The sequence below is a fragment of the Chanodichthys erythropterus genome, chromosome 3, assembly GCF_024489055.1.
Source record: "Chanodichthys erythropterus isolate Z2021 chromosome 3, ASM2448905v1, whole genome shotgun sequence".
NCBI classification, from domain to species: domain Eukaryota; kingdom Metazoa; phylum Chordata; class Actinopteri; order Cypriniformes; family Xenocyprididae; genus Chanodichthys; species Chanodichthys erythropterus.
Window position 1 is genome coordinate 34,844,359 of NC_090223.1, and position 20,289 is coordinate 34,864,647.

General features: G+C 38.5%; 1 protein-coding gene across 5 annotated transcripts in view; it reads left to right on the plus strand.

Annotated features, from left to right (window-relative positions):
- The window catches only part of mybpc2a (myosin binding protein Ca), a 36,404-nt gene extending 16,327 nt beyond the window's left edge, over positions 1-20,077 (plus strand). Inside the window, exons 1-28 of one of the 5 annotated variants that reach the window (XM_067381935.1) lie at positions 1,512-3,744; positions 4,086-4,156; positions 4,291-4,374; positions 4,932-5,080; positions 5,158-5,275; positions 5,640-5,688; positions 6,192-6,248; positions 7,241-7,413; positions 7,583-7,715; positions 7,910-8,034; positions 8,449-8,554; positions 9,346-9,506; positions 9,633-9,798; positions 9,966-10,072; positions 10,151-10,180; positions 10,268-10,410; positions 11,862-12,021; positions 12,128-12,232; positions 12,364-12,552; positions 12,639-12,773; positions 12,926-13,093; positions 13,464-13,552; positions 13,670-13,865; positions 16,854-16,993; positions 18,878-19,037; positions 19,173-19,309; positions 19,412-19,598; positions 19,695-20,077. In XM_067381935.1, coding sequence (XP_067238036.1) covers positions 4,150-4,156; positions 4,291-4,374; positions 4,932-5,080; positions 5,158-5,275; positions 5,640-5,688; positions 6,192-6,248; positions 7,241-7,413; positions 7,583-7,715; positions 7,910-8,034; positions 8,449-8,554; positions 9,346-9,506; positions 9,633-9,798; positions 9,966-10,072; positions 10,151-10,180; positions 10,268-10,410; positions 11,862-12,021; positions 12,128-12,232; positions 12,364-12,552; positions 12,639-12,773; positions 12,926-13,093; positions 13,464-13,552; positions 13,670-13,865; positions 16,854-16,993; positions 18,878-19,037; positions 19,173-19,309; positions 19,412-19,598; positions 19,695-19,726 — 3,306 coding nt within the window. In that variant the 5' untranslated portion in view covers positions 1,512-3,744; positions 4,086-4,149 and the 3' untranslated portion in view covers positions 19,727-20,077. The other 4 variants (XM_067381933.1, XM_067381937.1, XM_067381936.1 and 1 more) reach the window with 4 other exon arrangements.
- Positions 20,078-20,289: the final 212 nt, after the last annotated feature.

The window sequence follows — 20,289 nt, forward strand, 5'->3', positions numbered from 1 at the left end:
TAGGGGTAGGGGTAGGGGTAGGGTAGGGGGATAGAAAGTACGGTTTGTACAGTATAAAATGCATTGCGGCCTATGGAAAGCCCCCACAATTCACAAAAACAAACGTGTGTGTGTGTGAATGTGGTGAGGGTGCATGTGTGTGCTAGTGCTGCAGGGAGTAAGGATTAGGATTAAGTAAGAGGTGTGCTGAATTACACATTAATTGAACGTGTTCCAGTTCATCTTTTGATATAGCAAATTCGCCAATGAATCATACCTAAAACCAGCTAGCAGTGCTCTAACTTAACTTTCTGCTTACATATTGACACATATTTAGTGCATTGCTTAGTCAAGCAGCAATATAATTATTCATCATAATGCACAACGACATACTAATATGGTTGATCTCCTGCCTTTATTAGTAGAAGCACAGCCGGCTTTAATAAATGTGAATTTAACTAACTATGTTCACATGTAAAACTGTATCTACATGATACAGTTTACATAAATTACAGTATATTGTTTCTACATTCATAAATAACATCATAGCCTACTTAACCGCTGAAAATGCATTATAAGCAAAAGCCGTGCTTGTTGTGCTGTAAGAGATCTTCTTATTGCTTTGCTGCATGGATTTAAAAACGTCATTTTTTATTACTATCTAAGTTAATTTTTTTGAATGCCATCAGATGGCAGAATGTGAGCATGCAGTAAATTAGGGGTGTAATGATACCCTCATGTCATTCAATGCATATTGTGATACTGAATTCACAATAAAATATTATTTTGATAATCCAAGACATTTGGTAAAAGGTTAACATTGAATTTTTTTCTCACACAGTCATTTTGGGTGACCTATACACAATATGTAACAATACATATTGTTGCATTTTTGTATTGCGATATATAGTGACATGATATACTGACAAACAACATAACCATGAAATTGTGTGTGTGTGTATGGATTTATCGGTGTATGTTTGCATTACTTTCAACAATATGTGCACTGAATCTGATTGTGAGCTATTATGATAATGCAGCCCATTACCAGAGCACACACTGAGCATGTGCATATATGGTAGGTGTTTCCATTTCTCAGTTCATGTTAATTTGGCATCATAAAACTAACACCCGCACTGGGGTACAAATCGTTCCCTCTGGACACAGTGTCATGGTTTCAACAAGTGTGGTCATTAGGGCACTTTTTTATTCAAATGTGTTTTTTTATTTCAGAGCAGATGTGTATGAATTCATACATGTAAACAGCCCGCAGTGACCCCATTTAGTTTATAGAACTGAATATAAAAACAAGTGACATTTATTAACTGTTGACAGTGTTTGACAGGTGCTGTCTGTTTTTATTTGTCCAGTTCTGTTTAAACTTTCTCTCCAGCTCTAGACTCCAGGGACAATACATCAGGATGTAGTTTAATGTTGGTGTTTTAACCCGTCTCTCTGTATGTGCTGCCTTAACCTCATTATGCTTCCATTGTTTCTTTTAATTTAGATGATGAGGGCCGCGACGGTAAGGGAAAGAAACACTCCTCTTGGCTCGTTATGTGTGTGTGCATATTTGTCAATGTGCTAGTTGCTTATCTGTGACTGCGCATGCGACCAAATGTCAGTCACTGTCTCTGTCGGTGGTCCGCAGGTCTGTCACAGGGGTTCTGACTGGCCAAAACAAGACCAACAAGCAAACAAATGGTTTGAAATCTGAGATTGCTTTGGCGAATGCCAGCAAGACCATTTTTCGTTCATTTTAGTTGGTCTTTTAGCGACCAAATTGTGTTTTGAGACTCGCAACAATAGAAAACAGTCTCCGCTGTCTATTGAAATTAAGTTTCGCCAAAGCATCCAGATAAAGAATTTGTTATTGTAATAATTAGGCTACAGGTGCTGTAAGTGATTTTAGGCAAATAGAAAAAAATCTCTGTTACTTGAGATATCCCTAAAAAAGCCAATCAGAAGATGCTTTCTTCCTGTCAGACATTTTGAATGTTCTTAAGGCAAACCAATGGAAGTCGGAAAGCAACATTTCCAAGTAAGTTTTTCATGAAATATTTATATTTTATTTCAGCTTTATTTCAGTCACTAAAAATGGCATAAGATGCTAGCAAATAGCGTTCTCCAGGTATTATAGACTCTTTTGTCTCAACAAGGGGCGTGTCTAATTCCATATATAGGTTAGCAGAAGCTCAGAGTGGCTAAAATTGTTTACAGCACCTTAAACTATATTCCTTAATTATAGTTTAGGTGAAATATGTCTCATTGGAGAAAATGTGGATATATACTTTGTTTATTAGAGTGGGTATATATCAATGTATGTGTGCTTGAGTGCATAAACCAAATGATATTTGTTTGATTTCAACCTCTGACCACCATTCTACATTATATTTTAAGAAATGTAATACTATTCCATTCAGACTAATTTGCGTTTGTGTTACATTTATGAATCATTTATCATGACAGACATCGCCTTCATGTCTTGCACCCATGTTTTAATTTAACCTCTTGGAGAAATGTGGTGACCCTTTAAGAAGCCAGGGTTATGCAGTATACTGATACTCTCAAGTGGTTGTCCCTCTAAGAGTTCACCATTGGAAATATCTGGCTCTGTGTATGAGATCCAGTGTTAGAGTGTGATAGTGTGAGGGTCAGGACATTTAGCAACATGAGGTTATTACACCCAGAGCTGGACTAGCATTTTCACAGTCTACGTATATGTTTATTGGCTGACATTGGTGTTAAAATACATCTACATCTATCTAATCAGGGTTAAACGTATCTGGTTAAATCATCTTTATAAAATAGGATGGTTGGGTCTGAACTAAATAACCATGGTTCCAGTAAGAGCCTTATGCAATGCTGTTTTGAAATATAAGCCATTGCTCTGTGACTTTTCATCCTTGTTCGGTGTATCACATTAACTTGCCTATACATAAAACAGAGAGTGATGGTTTTGTTCTCTGGTTTTATGTAAATGAAATGCATCATCTGGGCCTGATCACACCATGGATAATTTATGTAGCCATTTGCTTTGCATTTTAATAAATGCAAAATTTTTGGCTTGTTATAATGTCTGTTTCATGTCAACTTTTTTTCTGTAAAGATGTTATTTGATTCTGAAGTGAGATGGAAAAGAATCCCCAATTTTGTTTTAAATAATTAGCCATCGAAGCCATCCATATAATTTGAGTTTAAAGGTGCAATAAGCGATTTCTGAGAAACACTGTTGAAAGTGGTTCGGACCGAGCACCAAAACACACTTGTAGCCAATCAGCAGTAGGGGGCGTATACACTCATTAGGGAGGTGGTGCCTGTGTTGCATATTAATTTGGGGGCAGAGCTATCAAGACAGGGGTGTGATCCTTTTGGGTATAGACATGTTTGTTTTGGTGATTTCAAATATCAACAGTGTTTCTCAGAAATCACTTACTTCACCTTTAACCAGCATCAACCATCCAAAAAAAAACACCCACCCATCTGTGATCATTATGAGTTGAAGGACACTTGAGTTGTTTGGATTGGTAAGAATGGTTAGTAGAGAAAATGACTTAAATAACAATTATGTACTTTCTTCATTCTGAAAAACTGAAGGACAAAATGATGTCCATTTCTTCATGTATTTGTGTTAGTGTGTACAGTATGTGTTTATGAATTCCTCCAGTCTTAGAAGAGCCGTAATGTTGTACCCTATATAAATTCCTAATGGTTTCCCCCACTCTTTCTCTCTCTTTTTCTTTAATACAGAATTGCCTGAGGATGGTAAGACACACAAATCCTTTAGCATGTATTGTCAATGACATATACATGAAAAAAAAAAAAAAGTTTTATTTTTCATGCAAAAGGAAATTTTGTAAGTGTCTTTCACATCCCAGTGTAGATCCTAAAATTGTAGTTCACACAAAAATGAAAATTCTGTTTTACTCACCCTCATAAAAAAATATGTTCCACAAAAGTAAGAGAGTCATACTGGTTGAGAAAGACAAGATGGTGAGCAAATGATGACAGAATTATTATTTTTGGGTGAACTATCAGTTGAAGGATCTGGAAAGGTTGAAAGGTGAGAGTCAATAATCAATATTGTTTTGTTTTTGTTTTGTAAGTATGGGTATAAGTTTGTGCTAAAAGTTTTAGGGAAGCTTTACCCCAGGCTGCGTACACATCAATATGAACAGTAAATATCATGATTTTTTCAGCCTCTTGTCAGTCATCATTGACTATATCCTGTCTTAGTGTCCATTAATGCCATTAATGTGAGCTTTCAACAATTCATATCAGTTTACACTGTTTCTCTGACTCTGCCGGTAGAACATGTCCCAGGAGAAGAGCATCAGATGTCTGAGACAAGTGGCCTGTTTGTGGAGAAGCCTCAGAGTGTCGCTGTCAATAAAGGTGAGATTCTGAACCACAACTGCACTGCTGAATTCAATCTGCTGTATCTGTAATTTAAACAAAAAATTAGTGTTTTTTTTTTGTTTTTTTTTTGTGACTTGTTCTGCAGGTTAAGTCATTATGCCAGTAGGTTATATGGCATTGAATCATCCACTCATTCGATTTGTTTAAAAAAATGACTCGTTAAAGAATGAAACCAGTGTCTGTGTGATTGAGTCATTTAATCATTCACTCAACCATATCGTTCATAAGCATTCATTCCAGAAACAAATGCTACTACTGTGTATTGCTTAGAGATGGCCAATAGTTAATCAGATTTTTTATTCTTATGGAAATATTTCTGTTAGGGGAGTAAAAATTCACAAAGCAAATGGCAATATTGTTTAAAAATTTACTTAAACTATTAGCTACTTACTGAAATTAGCTGACATAAATGGTCACATATATGATCTACGTATACTGTATAGATTAATGTAATGATGACTAATGTGTAATTTAATAATAATGAATAATTTAGTTCCGCAATGTCACTCATGTCCTCATTTTATTGGTAACAGGGAACAATGTCACATTTGTGGCTAAGGTGGACTCCTCTAAGATGCTAAGGAAGCCAACTATGAAGTGGTTGAAGGGGAAATGGCTGGATCTGGGCAGCAAGGCTGGAAAACACCTACAGTTCAAAGAAACCTATGATAGGAACACCAAGGTGTGTAAAGGACAGTGTGTTTTATTTGAGATTTGTTTACTAGATCACAGAGTTACAATTTACAATTTTGATACCAGATATACACCTATGAGATGACCATTGTTAAGGCTGTGGATGGGGATGCTGGAGGTTATCGTTGTGAGGTCACATCCAAAGACAAGTGTGACATCTGCACATTTGAAATCACCATCGAAGGTAGGATATTACGCATTAGTATAGAATCACACAATCTCAGGTTATCACTGAATCTGGCTAGTACCTCTAGGTAATGAGAGTTGGAGATCCTCATGTACATCATAGGACATTTATAAAGAATATAATTCTGTTTTCAGATAAATAAAGTCAGTTAACACACACCTGGTGTGTGTGTTAGCACACTTTACATTAAGTCTACAGCTGATTCATTATTCAGTAGGTATTTAGCTGATTATATCCTCTCCTGTTAGTTTTGCAGCACTTACTAAATCAGCACTACACATTTATTTGCTTTGACATCAGATTGTGGAGCAAATAAAACATGGTTTTTAATCATCATCTTGAATTTTATGTTCTCCTTCAGCTGCTGAAGAGACGAAGCAAACAAACATTTTGGAGGCATTCAAACGATCGTAAGTTTGTTTGTATGTCTTACTCATTAGTAACTTGTAGATGTCTTGATTTCACATAGTTTCGATGCAGCTATATTTGTTCGGAGGAATTTATTAGTTCATATTCACTTTGTTTAGATACTGCTGTAAGTGCATAGTGGCTTATACACCTCATGTTAATACATGCAAGATTATATGATACTCTTGCATATGATTGAGGGAGCCATCTGTTGCCAGAAGCTGCTCTTCTGGGCAGTAATAATCTCAAGGACGGATTGAGAGGTGTTTTTCCTGTTGGAGAGTTTGGCTTCAGGTCCAGCTCTGGGAGGTTAAGGTTTAGCCCTAGGACTGAGGCAGGCACCTTGATCTACTGTCTGAGCATGGTGCTAGCAATGTCAAGATGATTGGTTTGACTCCCAGGGCATGCCATGAACGTAATGCAAGTAGTTTTGGATAAAACCATCTGCCAAATTCATAAATGTAAATGTTGGTTAAGATGAGGAATGCATCTTGTTCATCTCTAGGGGAGATGCAGGAGAGGATGCAGGTGATCTGGACTTCAGTGGTTTACTCAAGAAAAGGTTTGTAAGATGTTCTACTCTCTCCATGTTTTTTCTTCGTAGTCTATTTATTTTATGTGCAGAATAATTTCTTCATTTTCACTTTAAAGGATTAGTTCACTTTCAAATAAAAAAATAATTTACTCACCCCCATGTCATCCAAGATGTTCCTGTCTTTCTTTCTTCAGTCGAAAAGAAATTAAGGTTCACCTTATAGTGGACTTCAATGGCCTCCAAATGGTTGAAGGTCAAAATGACAGTTTCAGTGCAGCTTCAAAGGGCTTTAAACGATACCAGACGAGGAATAAGGGTCTTATCTAGAGAAACGATCGGTCATTCTCGGAAAAAAAAATGCAACTGTATATACTTTATAAACATAAATTATCACCTTGCACGTACTTTCACTTTCCGTAATTTTGACCTTCAACCGTTTGGAGGCCATTGAAGTCCACTATAAAGAGAATAATCCTGGAATGTTTTCATCAAAAACCTTAATTTCTTTTCGACTGAAGAAAGAAAGGCATGAACATTTTGGATGACATGGGGGTGAGTAAATTATCAGGGGAATTTTATTTGAAAGTGAACTAATCCTTTATCTATCATGATGCATGGTGTCATGCATCATGATGCATGTGCATATAGATCTTAGTAGAAAAAATGTTACATTGCTATTGTTTGGGTCTCAGAGATCCTACATATACACTTGAATAAATGCTATTAATTTTCTTTGTTTAGTGTGCCAGCTGTTGTTTAGTGTTTTTCTTTTATGTTTTTTTGCTGGAGTCAAATGAACTGGAGTCAAATGAACTGCTGGAGTCAAAAGAACTTTTGAATCAAAAATAATAATACAGACCTTTGAATAAGTCAAATTTCTAAAATATTTAAGCATAGTTCTTATTAATAGAATTTGAAGGAAATAACATCACTGGGGTCCTTAGGACCCCAAACATAAAAACAGTCGATCTCAACCAAATATGAAGATTAACCATATTTTTGGTTTCCATCTACCACAGAGAGAGGAAGCAAAAGGAGGAGCCTGAGGTGAGTGTGGATGTCTGGGAGATCCTGAAAAATGCCAAACCATGTGACTATGAGAAAATCGCCTTTGAGTACGGCATCACTGATCTCAGGGGCATGCTCAAAAGACTCAAGAAGATGAAGAAGGTGGAGCCCAAAAAGAGTGATGGTGAGACATGTCATGTGATGGACGCGCACAGACATAGTTCTTCACAAAACTACAGTACATACATACGAAGGTCCCTGGGTTCAAATCCAACCCTGACATATAATTTTGTTGACAAGCCAAGGAAAAAGTTTTGGAAGGATTTTATATGTTAGTGCTATTTCTGTTTCAGCTTTCCTAAGGAAGATGGAACCTGCTTACTCTGTGGAAAAAGGAAAGAGAATACAGCTCAGTGTTGAGCTGTCTGACCCCAACGCTCAAGTCAAATGGCTGAAAAATGGACAGGAGATCAAACCCTCTGCCAAGTATGATCCAGTGTGATTGTGTGTTTAAAAAAAATACTGGAAATAAACTATTTTGTATAACATTTTGAGAGGCCGAAAGGTGCACTGATCGTCATTGATGATGATTGTAAAGACAATGTCAGAGGAGGGCATAATGGGAAGGTTGATGCTCGATGCCTAACATGAGATATGTGCTGAATTTCTCTCCCTATTAGATATATCTTTGAGAGTGTAGGTGGTATCCGTAAGCTCACTATTAACAAGTGCACCCTCGCTGATGATGCCGCTTATGAATGTGTGATTGGAGAGGAGAAGAGTTTCACTGAGGTCTTTGTCCAAGGTACATCATCATCATCTTCATCATCATCTCTGGCATCATTAGCACACCCTCTCTTTGTAAATTCAGCTGTCTCATTTGTCTTCTTATCTGTCGCCGTCCTGTGTCACGTCTGTCCTTGAGTGGTAGCCATCTGCCATATTGATTATTTTTAAAACTCTGTATATGCTGTCAGTCCTTACTTTGTTTTACTGAGCCATTTGTTTTTGAGCCAGGTCTCTGCTTCTGTCAGCTTTACTTCTTGTAAGGTAGATTTTTTAATTTTTTAATGCATTGTAGTTGCCATCTGCCCCTCTTTTTATCTTGTATGTATACAGAAGCTCCTCTGTATGTTGTATGCATTCTGCTGTAAAAGTGTCTACGTTTTGCTGTGTATTTGAATATATTAACCACTTATTGGTGTGTTTCTATGAACAGAACCCCCTGTCACCATCACTAAGATGTTGGATGACATCCATGTTGTGGTTGGGGAGAAGGTGGAGTTTGAGGTGGAAGTGTCTGAAGAAGCAGCCAGTGTGAAATGGTGAGAAACTGGACCAAACTGGTAACCTGGTCAATTGGTCAAAGGCTTATTTAGTTCAGTCAACAGGCCTACAAATAAACTGACTAGCTGCGCAAATTGAAATGCTCAATACATCATTAGCTGACTAAATGAATTCCGGTACTATCAAGGTCAATGTCGCTAATTACAGTAATTTAGCATTAACAAGCCATTATTAACATTAAATAGGCCTAAACAGCAAATTATCAGACTGCTTTTTTGTTTTCCGTTTATTGCCAACAATTATAGAACACAATGAATCATTTAACAATGGCTATAGTCATGTCAAACACCACAGAAACCTATTAGTCTATAATAAATGGCACATTTAGTTTTAGATGATGCATTTTTCTCTGTCATTACCTCTCTGTTTAAAAGAGCAATGTGGCTGAGCGCCGTCTGTGCTTTTCAACATTTCTACTCATGTTCAGACAAGCAGATTTGTCTGGTTTCACTACTTTAATTTTTTCCATTTTAAAGTTTAAGAGTAAATACATTTTTAGTATCATTTCAATGTCATTATTATATTTCTGAACTGATCCACCTATCACTACTGTGTTCTGCTGTATCCACAGGCCTGGACAAAGTTTCATTTCTCTGGCTCTACATCTTTCCGTCATGTCCCATTTTGTCCATCCATTTTCCCTTTTGTCCCAATCTTTCCTATTTTTGTCATTTTGGCATAGATTGCCTTCCTCAGTTTCTTCTGATGAACATCATTTCTTTGTCTCTCTCTGTCTTGCTCTCCTTCTGTCTCTCTTCATCTCTCTCAGGATGAAGGATGGTGTGGAACTGAGCCGAGATGGAAAGTATCGCTTTAAGAAAGATGGGACAAAGCACTGGCTCATCATCAATGAGGCGACCACAGAGGACATAGGAACATACTATGTGTTCACTAGCGGAGGGGAGTCCAAGGGAGAGCTGGAAGTGGAAGGTACTTCTTTTGAAAGAGTAAAACTCTCCCTTCTTAGTCCTTCCACTGTTTGGATGATATTTCAGTATTTATTTTTAGTGTTAATTGCCTCATGGCCCCTTTTTCTTTTCTTTTTCTCTATTGCAGAGAAGGAACTTGAGGTTTTGCAGAGTATAGCTGATCTGACACTGAAGGCAGCAGAGCAGGCTGTCTTCAAGTGTGAAGTGTCTGATGAGAAAGTGACTGGCAAGTGGTTCAAGGATGGAGTAGAGGTCATTCCCAGTAACCGCATCAAAATGACACACATCGGCAGGTATATCGGTCCACTTACAGCCATTCATGCATAAGGAAGCTCACCTTGTCCTTGACCTCACTAATATTGTTTTATATCAGCACACAAAAACAGATTAGTCATTGAAATGTCCATCATTGGCATACGCTTCTTAGGTTGTGGTAACATTTCTGATCCTGGTGTCTCAGGACTCACAAGCTGGTGATAGATGACGTGAAGCCTGAGGATGCAGGAGATTACACCTTTGTACCAGATGGATACGCTCTTTCCCTTTCAGCCAAACTCAACTTTTTGGGTAAGTGAAACAAATCTTTTTTTTTTAAATCAGATTTTGAATTTCAACATTGACCTAGATCTATCTTTTTGTTCCCAGAGATCAAGATTGATTATGTTCCTCGTCAAGGTAAATGTCTTACCTGCCTCAACACATTTAACAATATAATTTTGCAAGGCAACATTTTTAAAAAAAAATCTTTCTATTATCATCTAGAACCACCTAAAATCCACCTGGACACCACTGGCAGCATGGTCAACAAAAACACCATTATCGTCGTTGCAGGAAACAAGCTCCGGTTTGATGTTGACATTACAGGGGAGCCCCCTCCCACTGTCTGCTGGAAAAAAGGAGATACGGTGAGAGCTTGCTGGCAAACTGTCACATACTCTCATCTTATGCAAAGCCAAGAACGCATATGGGCTTGTTTTCATATCAGATTCAGTGATAAAACCCTGCAGAAAAGACAAGCAGTGCTGCTCATCAGCATATGTCGTTTTTCGAATTGTGTCTCTACCAGCCTACCTTAAAGGGTTAGTCCCCCCCAAAATGTCATTAATTACTCACCCTCATGTCGTCCCAAACCCGTAAGACCTCCGTTCATCTTCAGAACACAAATTAAAGGTGCTACAGAGGATGTTTTTTGTTTTTTTACATTTTTGCAATATTACTTGAAACAGTCTTTACTAACTGATAAAAGACTATTTATTAGGTGCACTGAAAGTAATAATATTAATATACATCATCTGTGCACGAGGTAGGGCCTTAAAAACATCAGCCAATTGGCCCTCTGGCTTGTCAATCACTGCCGTGACGTTCCTTGTGAGAGACGAGCGCAACTGCGCGCCAGTAACTTTCCACACTCCACAGGCGCCGCATGCAATGTTTTTGTCAGGAGACAGGAGTAACAACTGCAGATTATGAGTTACCTGCGGTGAGTCCGACATAATGAATCCACTAACACGACACAGCGAATGCCGGTGGTAAACAATCGTGTTCCAATACTCGTGCACGAGTTTTGGGAGGCGTTCCCTCATTTCAAAAACTCAGTAACAGTTTTTGGTTTCTCAGTCGACGAAAAGATCCTCTGTAGCACCTTTAACCAAATTAACACCTTTTGAGGTCCAGAAAGGTAGTGAAGACATCGTTAAAATAGTCAACTTGACTACAGTGGTTCAGCCTGAATGTCAGTAATGCTCAGTATAGGCTGATGCTGTACACGTGAGCAGCACGACGCATGCGTGTGATGACGACGTGGGAGCAGGCGCTCTGAGATAGAATACGAAAGCTCTGCACTGCGTTCACTATGTCAACTGTGTATGACAACAGTTCAAATTACATAAAGTTCGCACAAAAAGTATTCTCATCGCTTCGTAACATTAAGGTTGAACCACTGCAGTCACGTTGACTATTGTAACGATGTCTTTACTACCTTACTGGACCTCAAAAGCTGCCTATATGTGCTTCTGAAACCCTCAGATTTCATCAAAAATATCTTAATTTGTGTACCAAAGATGAATGAAGGTCTTTCGGGTTTGGGATGACATGAGAGTAATTATTGACAGAATTTTCATTTCAACTAATCCTTTAACCATCGAGAGTTCAATGGTCAACCAGTTTACCCAGAAGGAGCATGCTGGACGTCCCCATTCACTCAGGTTTTCCTGGTGAACACCTAGGCTATCTTTCCAGCAGGAATATATTCTATCTCATTTTCTTACATCACATAGGATATGGACATCAACTTCGAAATGTTTAACATCACCAATATATTGCACTTGCTTGAAAACATGACATTTGTGTGATGCAGGAGATCTCTGAATCTGAGGGCCGTGTGAGAGTGGAGACCAGGAAGAATCTGAGCTGCTTTGTTATTGAAGGGGCCGAGAGATCCGATGAAGGCCTTTATCATATCACTGTAACCAACCCAGCAGGACAGGACAAGGCTGATATCATGGTTAAGATAGTTGGTGAGTTCAACCATCTGCAACTTCTTCTTTCTGTCCTCATTATCTGCTATGTGCCATCTGTTTCTTAGGGCTCTTCATCCCTGTATTTTTTCTGTGTTGTGTTCAGATGTGCCTGATCCACCTGAGAATGTGAAATGCACTGGAGTGGGTGAGGACACGGCTGCCATCCAGTGGGATCCACCCAAATTTGATGGTGGAGTTCCAGTGAAAGGTACCTGACATCCAATATTACATTTTTGTAATGTTTTGACTGTATGTTATCAGTCTTGTTTCTTGGAGATACTTAAGAAAATATTTAAGTAGGTAATGAATTACCACTTACTACTTTAGTTGTACTTCCAGGTTACCTAATGGAGAGGAAGAAGAAGGGCTCTTCCAGATGGACAAAGCTAAACTTTGACATTTATGAGTCCACAACATATGAAGCTAAAAAGATGATTGAGGGTGTGCTATATGAGATGAGGGTGTTTGCGGTTAACGGCATTGGCATCTCCCAGCCCAGCGTCAACTCCAAACCTTTCATGCCCATTGGTTAGTTCCTCATCAGCAACTTTGGGCTTTCTCACAAACGCATTTCAATCAGCATTCATTCTCTTTGTTTTCCTACTCCTTCATAGCTCCAACTAGTGAACCGACACGACTGATGGTGGATGACATTACAGATGGTTCCTGTGCTCTAAAGTGGCTCCCCCCCGAGAGGATTGGAGCTGGTGGCATCGACGGGTACATGATTGAGTATTGCATTGAGGGAGGTGAGGCACAGCGCAACTTTGCTATAGAGCTGGCATAGAGTGCCATCTCAGTTTCAAACCATCACTGTGAAGTAATCATTTTTGATCATTTTTTGACATGTTTACATATCTTGCTGGTTTGCCACTTTCTTTGCCCCTGGTGGCACTCACAGCCACTGAGTGGGTGCAGGCCAACGAAACCCCTGTTGAGAAGAATAGTTACAGGGTCAGAGGGCTGCCTGTTGGAGAGAAGATGCTGTTCAGGGTGACAGCTGTGAACATCGCTGGCCGTAGCCCTCCAGCTGTGTTGGCGCAAGCTGTCACCATTCGGGAGATTGTTGGTGAGACTCGCATACACGCGTACACAAACAACATACAACACACTCTCGGGAGTATATCGAGATTGTTCAATGAAATCACAATGGCAGTTTGTTAGTTCATGTCAAACTCCTGAAAATATGCATTTAAAATGTAGTTTCTGTCTTTCGAAAATAGGGCTAAATATTACTGAAAACAAGATTGGATCTCACTGACTTTCATCGTGTGGACTAAAACATTCTTTAGTTAACTACTCAAATGCAGATATAACACAGACACAGCACACTCATTTATGACACATTGATCATGAAGTATATAAACACCCCACTGTGTGTGTTGTCATTTTCAGCACGTTTTCTTCCGTCTTTTTCTCCTCTCAATCTCCTCTCTCAGAGCGTCCTAAAATCCGCCTCCCTCGGCAGCTTAGGACTAAGTACATCAAACGAGTGGGTGAGAAGGTCAACGTTGTCATTCCCTTCCAGGTCAGTCATGCACGTACATTGTTCTGCTCTGTACTTGTGTAGTGCTACTTCGCTGTTCAGTCGCTGGTCTTTACAGCAGATCAAATGATCAACTTACACCATGTTAACTGTTATCAGGGCAAACCACGTCCAATGGTGACCTGGTTTAAGGATGGCGCACCTATAGACACAGCGCTGGTGAATATCCGCACAACTGGTGTCGACACCATCCTGTTCATCAGGCAGGCAGTCAGAGAGCACTCCGGCCTGTACACCCTGTCCGTGCAGATTGAGAATATGGAGGACAAAGCCAACCTTGAGATCCAGGTTGTAGGTTAGTGTCAACAAAGTGATTCGGGTAATGTTTTAATAGGGATGTGCACAACAACATAATTTCAAATTCAAGAGAGCTGTGGGTTGCCTGAATTATTAGTTGGCTTAACTGAAAGCCATGAATATTAAAGCTGGCTTAGCATTCATCTGACCTAGGTGAAAAAGCGGAACGAAATAGCGGAATGGGATCGGGATAGGACCTCAAGCGTCCCAAAGCTCTGTTGAGTGATATGTCGGAGCACTGCCCACAAGGCTTTTCGCTCTGAGTTTTTTCAACTTGACATGCCGTCATAAAGATGCAATACTAATGGCGGGATGCGCAAAAAACAGAGATGTGATGCAATGGCTGAAGACATCCTTCACAATGTATATGGCAGTAGTGGCGATGGTTTAAAGGTTATATGAAGGTTAATTTAAAGACACAGAGGCCCGGTTTCACAGGCAGGGCTTAGATTAAACCAGGATTAGGCCTTCAGTTAGGACATCTGAATAGCTTTTACGAACGTGCCCTAGAAAAAAAACTTTTCCGGTGATGACAGAAAACGAAGGCGCTGACATATTTTAAGATATGACAGGGCAAGTTACTTTCAGTTAAAACAGCTCAAACATGCATTTTACCCTAGGACTAGCTTAAGCCTTGTCTATGAAATCGGGGGAGAGTGTTTTACCTTGCTAACAGTTTAGCTACAAAAATAGATTAAAGGTGCCCTAGATTCAAAAATTGAATTTATCTCGGCATAGTTGAATAACAGGAGTTCAGTACATGGAAATGACATACAGTGAGTCTCAAACTCCATTGTTTCCTCCTTCTTATATAAATCTCATTTGTTTAAACGACCTCCGAAGAACAGGCGAATCTCAACATATCACCAACTGTTACGTAACAGTCGGGGTGTACACCCCAATATTTGCATATGCCAGCCCATGATGTTCCCAACATTATAAAGGCATTAGACAAGGGCAGCCAGTTAACGTCTGGAGCTGCACACAGCCGAATCATCAGAGTAGCTAAGCAAGCAAGAACAAAAGCGAAAAATGGCAGATGGAGCAATAATAACTGACATGATCCATGATAGCATGATATTTTTAGTGATATTTGTAAATTATCTTTCTAAATGTTTCGTTAGCATGTTGCTAATGTACTGTTAAATGTGGTTAAAGTTACCATCGTTTCTTACTGTATTCACGGAGACAAGAGCCGTCGCTATTTTCATTTTTAAACACTTGGAGTCTGTATAATTCATAAACACAACTTCATTCTTTATAAATCTCTCCAACAGTGTAGCAATAGCCGTTAGCCACGGAGGACAGCCTCAAATTCACTCAGAATAAAACTTTTAACATCCAAATAAATACTTTACTCACATAATTCGAAGCATGCATGCAGCATGCATGACGAACATCTTGTAAAGATCCATTTGAGGGTTATATTAGCTGTGTGAACTTTGTAAATGCGCTGTAATATAGTCGACAGCTCGTGTGGCAGGAAGCTCGTGTCTTAAAGGGGCGGCGCCGAGTGTAAATCAGTGCATTGTTAATGATGCCCCAAAATAGGCAGTTAAAAAAATTTATTTAAAAAAAATCTATGGGGTATTTTGAGCTGACACATTCAGGAGACACCTTAGACTTCTATTACATCTTGTGAAAGAACGTTCTTGGGCACCTTTAAAAAAAAAATCGGGTGAGCCATTCCTACTTTTTAAAGTTGTATTGAGGCTGATTTCTCCCAAGGTTTTGTTGTCCATTTCTGTCACTTTAATGCCCTGACAGCAAAATAGTGTGGCCCAGATCCGGCCCACATCTGGTCTGCGTATAATCCACAAGTACCAAATGTGGGCCGGATCTGGGCCACACTATGTTGCTGTCTGGTTGGAGTTTGGGTTCCTTGCCACTGTCGCCTTTGGCTTGCTTAGCTGGGGTTTAAAAGACACTTAATATTCTGTTATATTATCAATTTGACTGCAGTGACAATATCAGATGAGAACAAAACTGAATTGAGCTGGTGTATGACACCACATCAACACTGTTATTGAACTGAATTGAATCAACTTGAGCTGAATAATGACACTGTTGTCTTCAGTAGAGCTGCTTTACAGCAAAATTTGAATTTGATGAAATTTGCATCATTGTTATTTTCTTGTATATTACTTTTAAGCTGCTTTAAAGCAAACATTCTGTATTGTATAAAAAGCACTATATAAATAGGTTACTTGACTTGACTGTTTAGGGTGTTGCAAATTCATTTAGATCACTCACATCAACAACATAGTCATAACTAGGGCCACAAATACAGCGATGACATCAAATTAAAGAATTAAACTGCACAGTTCAAAAGGTTCATTTCCCTACGAAGTGAAGAGTGACTCAGGTTAATATTGTTAACCCATGGAAACTGAGGATCACTTTCAAAAGTGACTCTGAATTTCTAAGTCCTAAACTGTCAGAAAGGTTTCATATTAAACACTTACACTTTCATCAAAATTGAGGATGTCATAGGTCAGTTCGGTTGCAGGGATTATTCTGCGGGGTTTTGTTTGGATTATTCCTGGTGTTGAACGGGATTAGGATAGGATTAGGGGACACTCACTCTGTGTTCCCGCTGGGAGGTAAGCTAATGAGAGTGCAAAAACCCTTCAGATGAGCCAGACAGCCATTTAGTCACAGTTTGCTGCCAGCATCCCAGCAGCCTGCCCAGGATTAATGCCAACCGCTCCCAGCCGCAAACTCAAACTCTCTCGCTCTCAATCTTTTTTCTCTTTTTTTAGCTTGATCTCACTATCTCTACCTCACGCTCATGTTTTCACCGTCTTTCCCATTTCTTTTTTTCCCCTCTTTCATTTTCATCATTCCTCTGCTCACTCACTTGTAGCTTCTTCTCCAATTAGCACACTTTAATTAGTCTCATGGTTAAAATTAGGACAGCGTATTGGTGTCAAGCTCTACAGCAATACCTACAGTAATTTTTTTCTTTCCATTCCCATACTCACAGACAAGCCAGGGCCACCGATTGCTGTCACTGTAACTGATGTTTGGGGTTTCAATGCTGCTTTGGAATGGAAGCCTCCAAAAGACAATGGCAACGCAGAGATCACTGGCTATACCATCCAAAAGGCCGACTTGAAAACCAAGGTAAACCCAGACCAGCAACAGTACAGTACTGGCCAAATATATGTGGACACTGCTTTCTAATTAACAGGTTTAGTTAGGCCCCTTAAATCTTAATGCGACAGCATGCAGTGACATTATAGGGAATTGTGTATTTCCAACAGTTTTAGATAAGACCATTTTCTGCTCTTTCTCCATGAGGAAATGGTTTACTGAGCTTATTGAGTCTGGTGTAGAAGAACTTGACCAGTCTGCAATATTTTTGGCTGTTAAAAGATTCACATCAATAAAAAACACCTGTATGGTTGTAGGTGGCCTATAGTATGGATAAAATTGGAATTTTGCAAAAAAAAAAAAAGTAAAAAATTATTACGGAAGAGGATTAGGGCCAAGCAATAATAAAAAAATAAAACCATCTTGAGATTAAAGTTGTTAAATTTCGAGAAAAAACTCTAGATAAAAAATGTTGAGATAAAATGTTGAGAATAAAGTAATTAAATTACGAGAAAAAAGTAATTAAATTACGAGAACAAATTCATTAAATTATGAGAAAAATGTTGTTAAATTTCGAGATAAAATGTTGAGAATAAAGTCATTAAATTATGAGAAAAAAGTCGTTAAATTATGAGAAAAAATTCGTTAAATTAATTTTTTCTCGTAATTTAATGACTTTATTCTCATAATTTAATGACTTTATTCTCAACATTTTATCTTGACTTTTTTCTCGAAATTTAACGACATTTTTCTCATAATTTAATGACTTTAATCTCAACATTTTATCTTGACTTTTTTCATGAAATTTAACGAGTTTTTTCTCGTAATTTAACGAGTTTATTATTCTCAACATTTTATCTCGACTTTTTTCTCGAAATTTAACGAGTTTTTTCTCAAAATTTAACAACTTTAATTTCAAGATGTTTTTTTTTTTTATTATTGCTTGGCCCTAATCCTCTTCCGTACATTATTTATATTCTATATAATGCAACATTTGTGTTCTTATTCTCAAATACATTTTAAAAATATTTTTTCATTTTATTTTTTACAAGAAGTAGCACAGGAAACCTAGAACATCAACTTTAGGGGATGTCCCAACCAATGGTGAATAGAAAAAAGGAGATCTTCCTACAAGGACAATGACAGCATGAATGCAATTCACAGAGCAAGCATATAAATGTACTGTTCGTTTGTCAACAATTCTTTTTTTTTTTGTGTGTGTGTGTGAATAAATGTCTCTTCTGGGTTTCTCAATTCAGAGGTTCATTATTTGCATGGCTGTTTCTTAAACGGTTAGTTCACCCAAAAGTGAAATTTCTGTCATTAATTACTAAACCTAATGTTGTTCCAAATCTGCAAGACCTTCATTCATCTTCAGTACACAAATGAAGATATTTTTGATGAAATCCAATGGCTGTGAGGCCTCCATTGACAGCAATTTAAAGACCTCTTTTAAGGTCCAGTAAGGTAGTAAAGACATTGTTAAAATAGTCCATGTGACTACAGTGGTTCAACCTTAATTTTATGAAGTGACGAGAATACTTTTTGTGCGCAAAAACAAAACAAAAATAACAAGTTTATTCAAGAATTTCTTCTTCTCCCTGTTATTCTCCTACACTGTTTACATTGTAGACGCAGTGTAGCACTTCCATGTTCTACGTTAGATCGCCAGCTCCTGCATCTGTGGACTGTTTTAGCAATGTCTTTACTACTTTTCTGGGTCTTGACATTGGTAATTAATTGCTGTCTATGGAGGAGTCAGAGAGCTCTCGGATTTCATCAAAAATATCTTAATTTGTGTTCTGAACGAAGGTCTTAAGGGTGTAGAACGACATGAGGGTGAGTAATAAATGACAGGATTTTCATTTTTGGGTGATTTAACCCTTTAACAAATCTGTCTCTCACTTGTTTTAGGAGTGGTTCACTGTTCTTGAACACAATCGCAGACCTAGTTGCACCGTGTCTGATCTGGTGATGGGGAATGAATACACCTTCCGCGTGTTCAGTGAGAACATCTGTGGCATGAGCGATGATGCTGGCATCAGCAAAAACACCGCTGTCATTGCCAAAACAGGTACCTGCAATACTGGCCATTTAAAAATTAATCTTGAAAACACTGCATGTTGCATCACATGACGATTAGTTCACAAGTGTCTCTGCTGAAGCGACATATGTAACAGGGAATCCTCTTCCTGTCTCTTTCTCTTAGGTCTTAAACAAAATATACAACCCTACAAGGAAAAAGATATGACCAGCTCTCCTAAATTCATCACACCTCTCGTGGACAGGTCCGTCATCGCAGGTTACAGCGCTGCCATCAGCTGTGCTGTCCGTGGGTACCCAAAAGTAAGTGTTATACGTGACTGTTTAAACCTATTACCCGTGCAGATGTTTATAAGCCATTTAAGCAACAATGCTCTTTCTCATTCTCTGTTGTTCTCCTCCCAGCCAAAGATTATATGGATGAAAAATAAGATGATTATTGGAGAGGATCCAAAGTTTCTCATGCAGAATAATCAGGGTGTGCTGACTTTAAACATCCGTAAGCCCAGCTTGTTTGATGGAGGGAAGTATACATGCAGAGCCGTCAATGACCTAGGAGAGGATGAAGTGGAGTGCAAGCTGGAAGTTCGAGGTAATTTAATAACACTCATATTTGCACTCTTATCAACACTCTTATCAAACCTCTAAATTCATTCCTAATGTAATATTATCTGCTTTTCCTGTTTAGTTGTAACAGAAAAGGTGGAGGCAAAGAAGTAAACAAATTAGCATGAAGACACCCTAAAGACGGCTGAAAAAGAGGCACCAAGAGAGTGTCAAAAAGCAATAAAAATGTTTTGAATGATCGATTTGGAATAAAGTTGTTATAATGCTGTCTTTCCTTTGCCTTTTTAATTTTGACTCTAACAAAAAGTACTGTGGCGGTACCTGATAATACCATGGTTCTCAAGGATATCCCTTACTCATTTACCTTGGTATTTACATTGTACTTCAAAAAACACCAAACAACTATGGTAATATGGTACTGTTTTGTGTTTGAGTAGGTTTTTTTCTTCTCCAAGTATGCTTTGACTGTATTTCTAGTTAAATTGCTTGAAATAAAAGCACATTAAAACAACTTCAAATGTGTTGTTTCCATAGTAAACTTAAAAGTAAAAGGCGTCATGTAGACGTTTGTTTATAGGTTTGTGAAAATTGTATCATGTCTGCTGGCTGATTCGGGAGAGTTGGAGAATCAGGGTCTCATTAGCATATCACACTAGAGACTCATTTACGCACCCATCAACACTGCCCCAATTAGCTCTCTCCCACGTCATTACTGA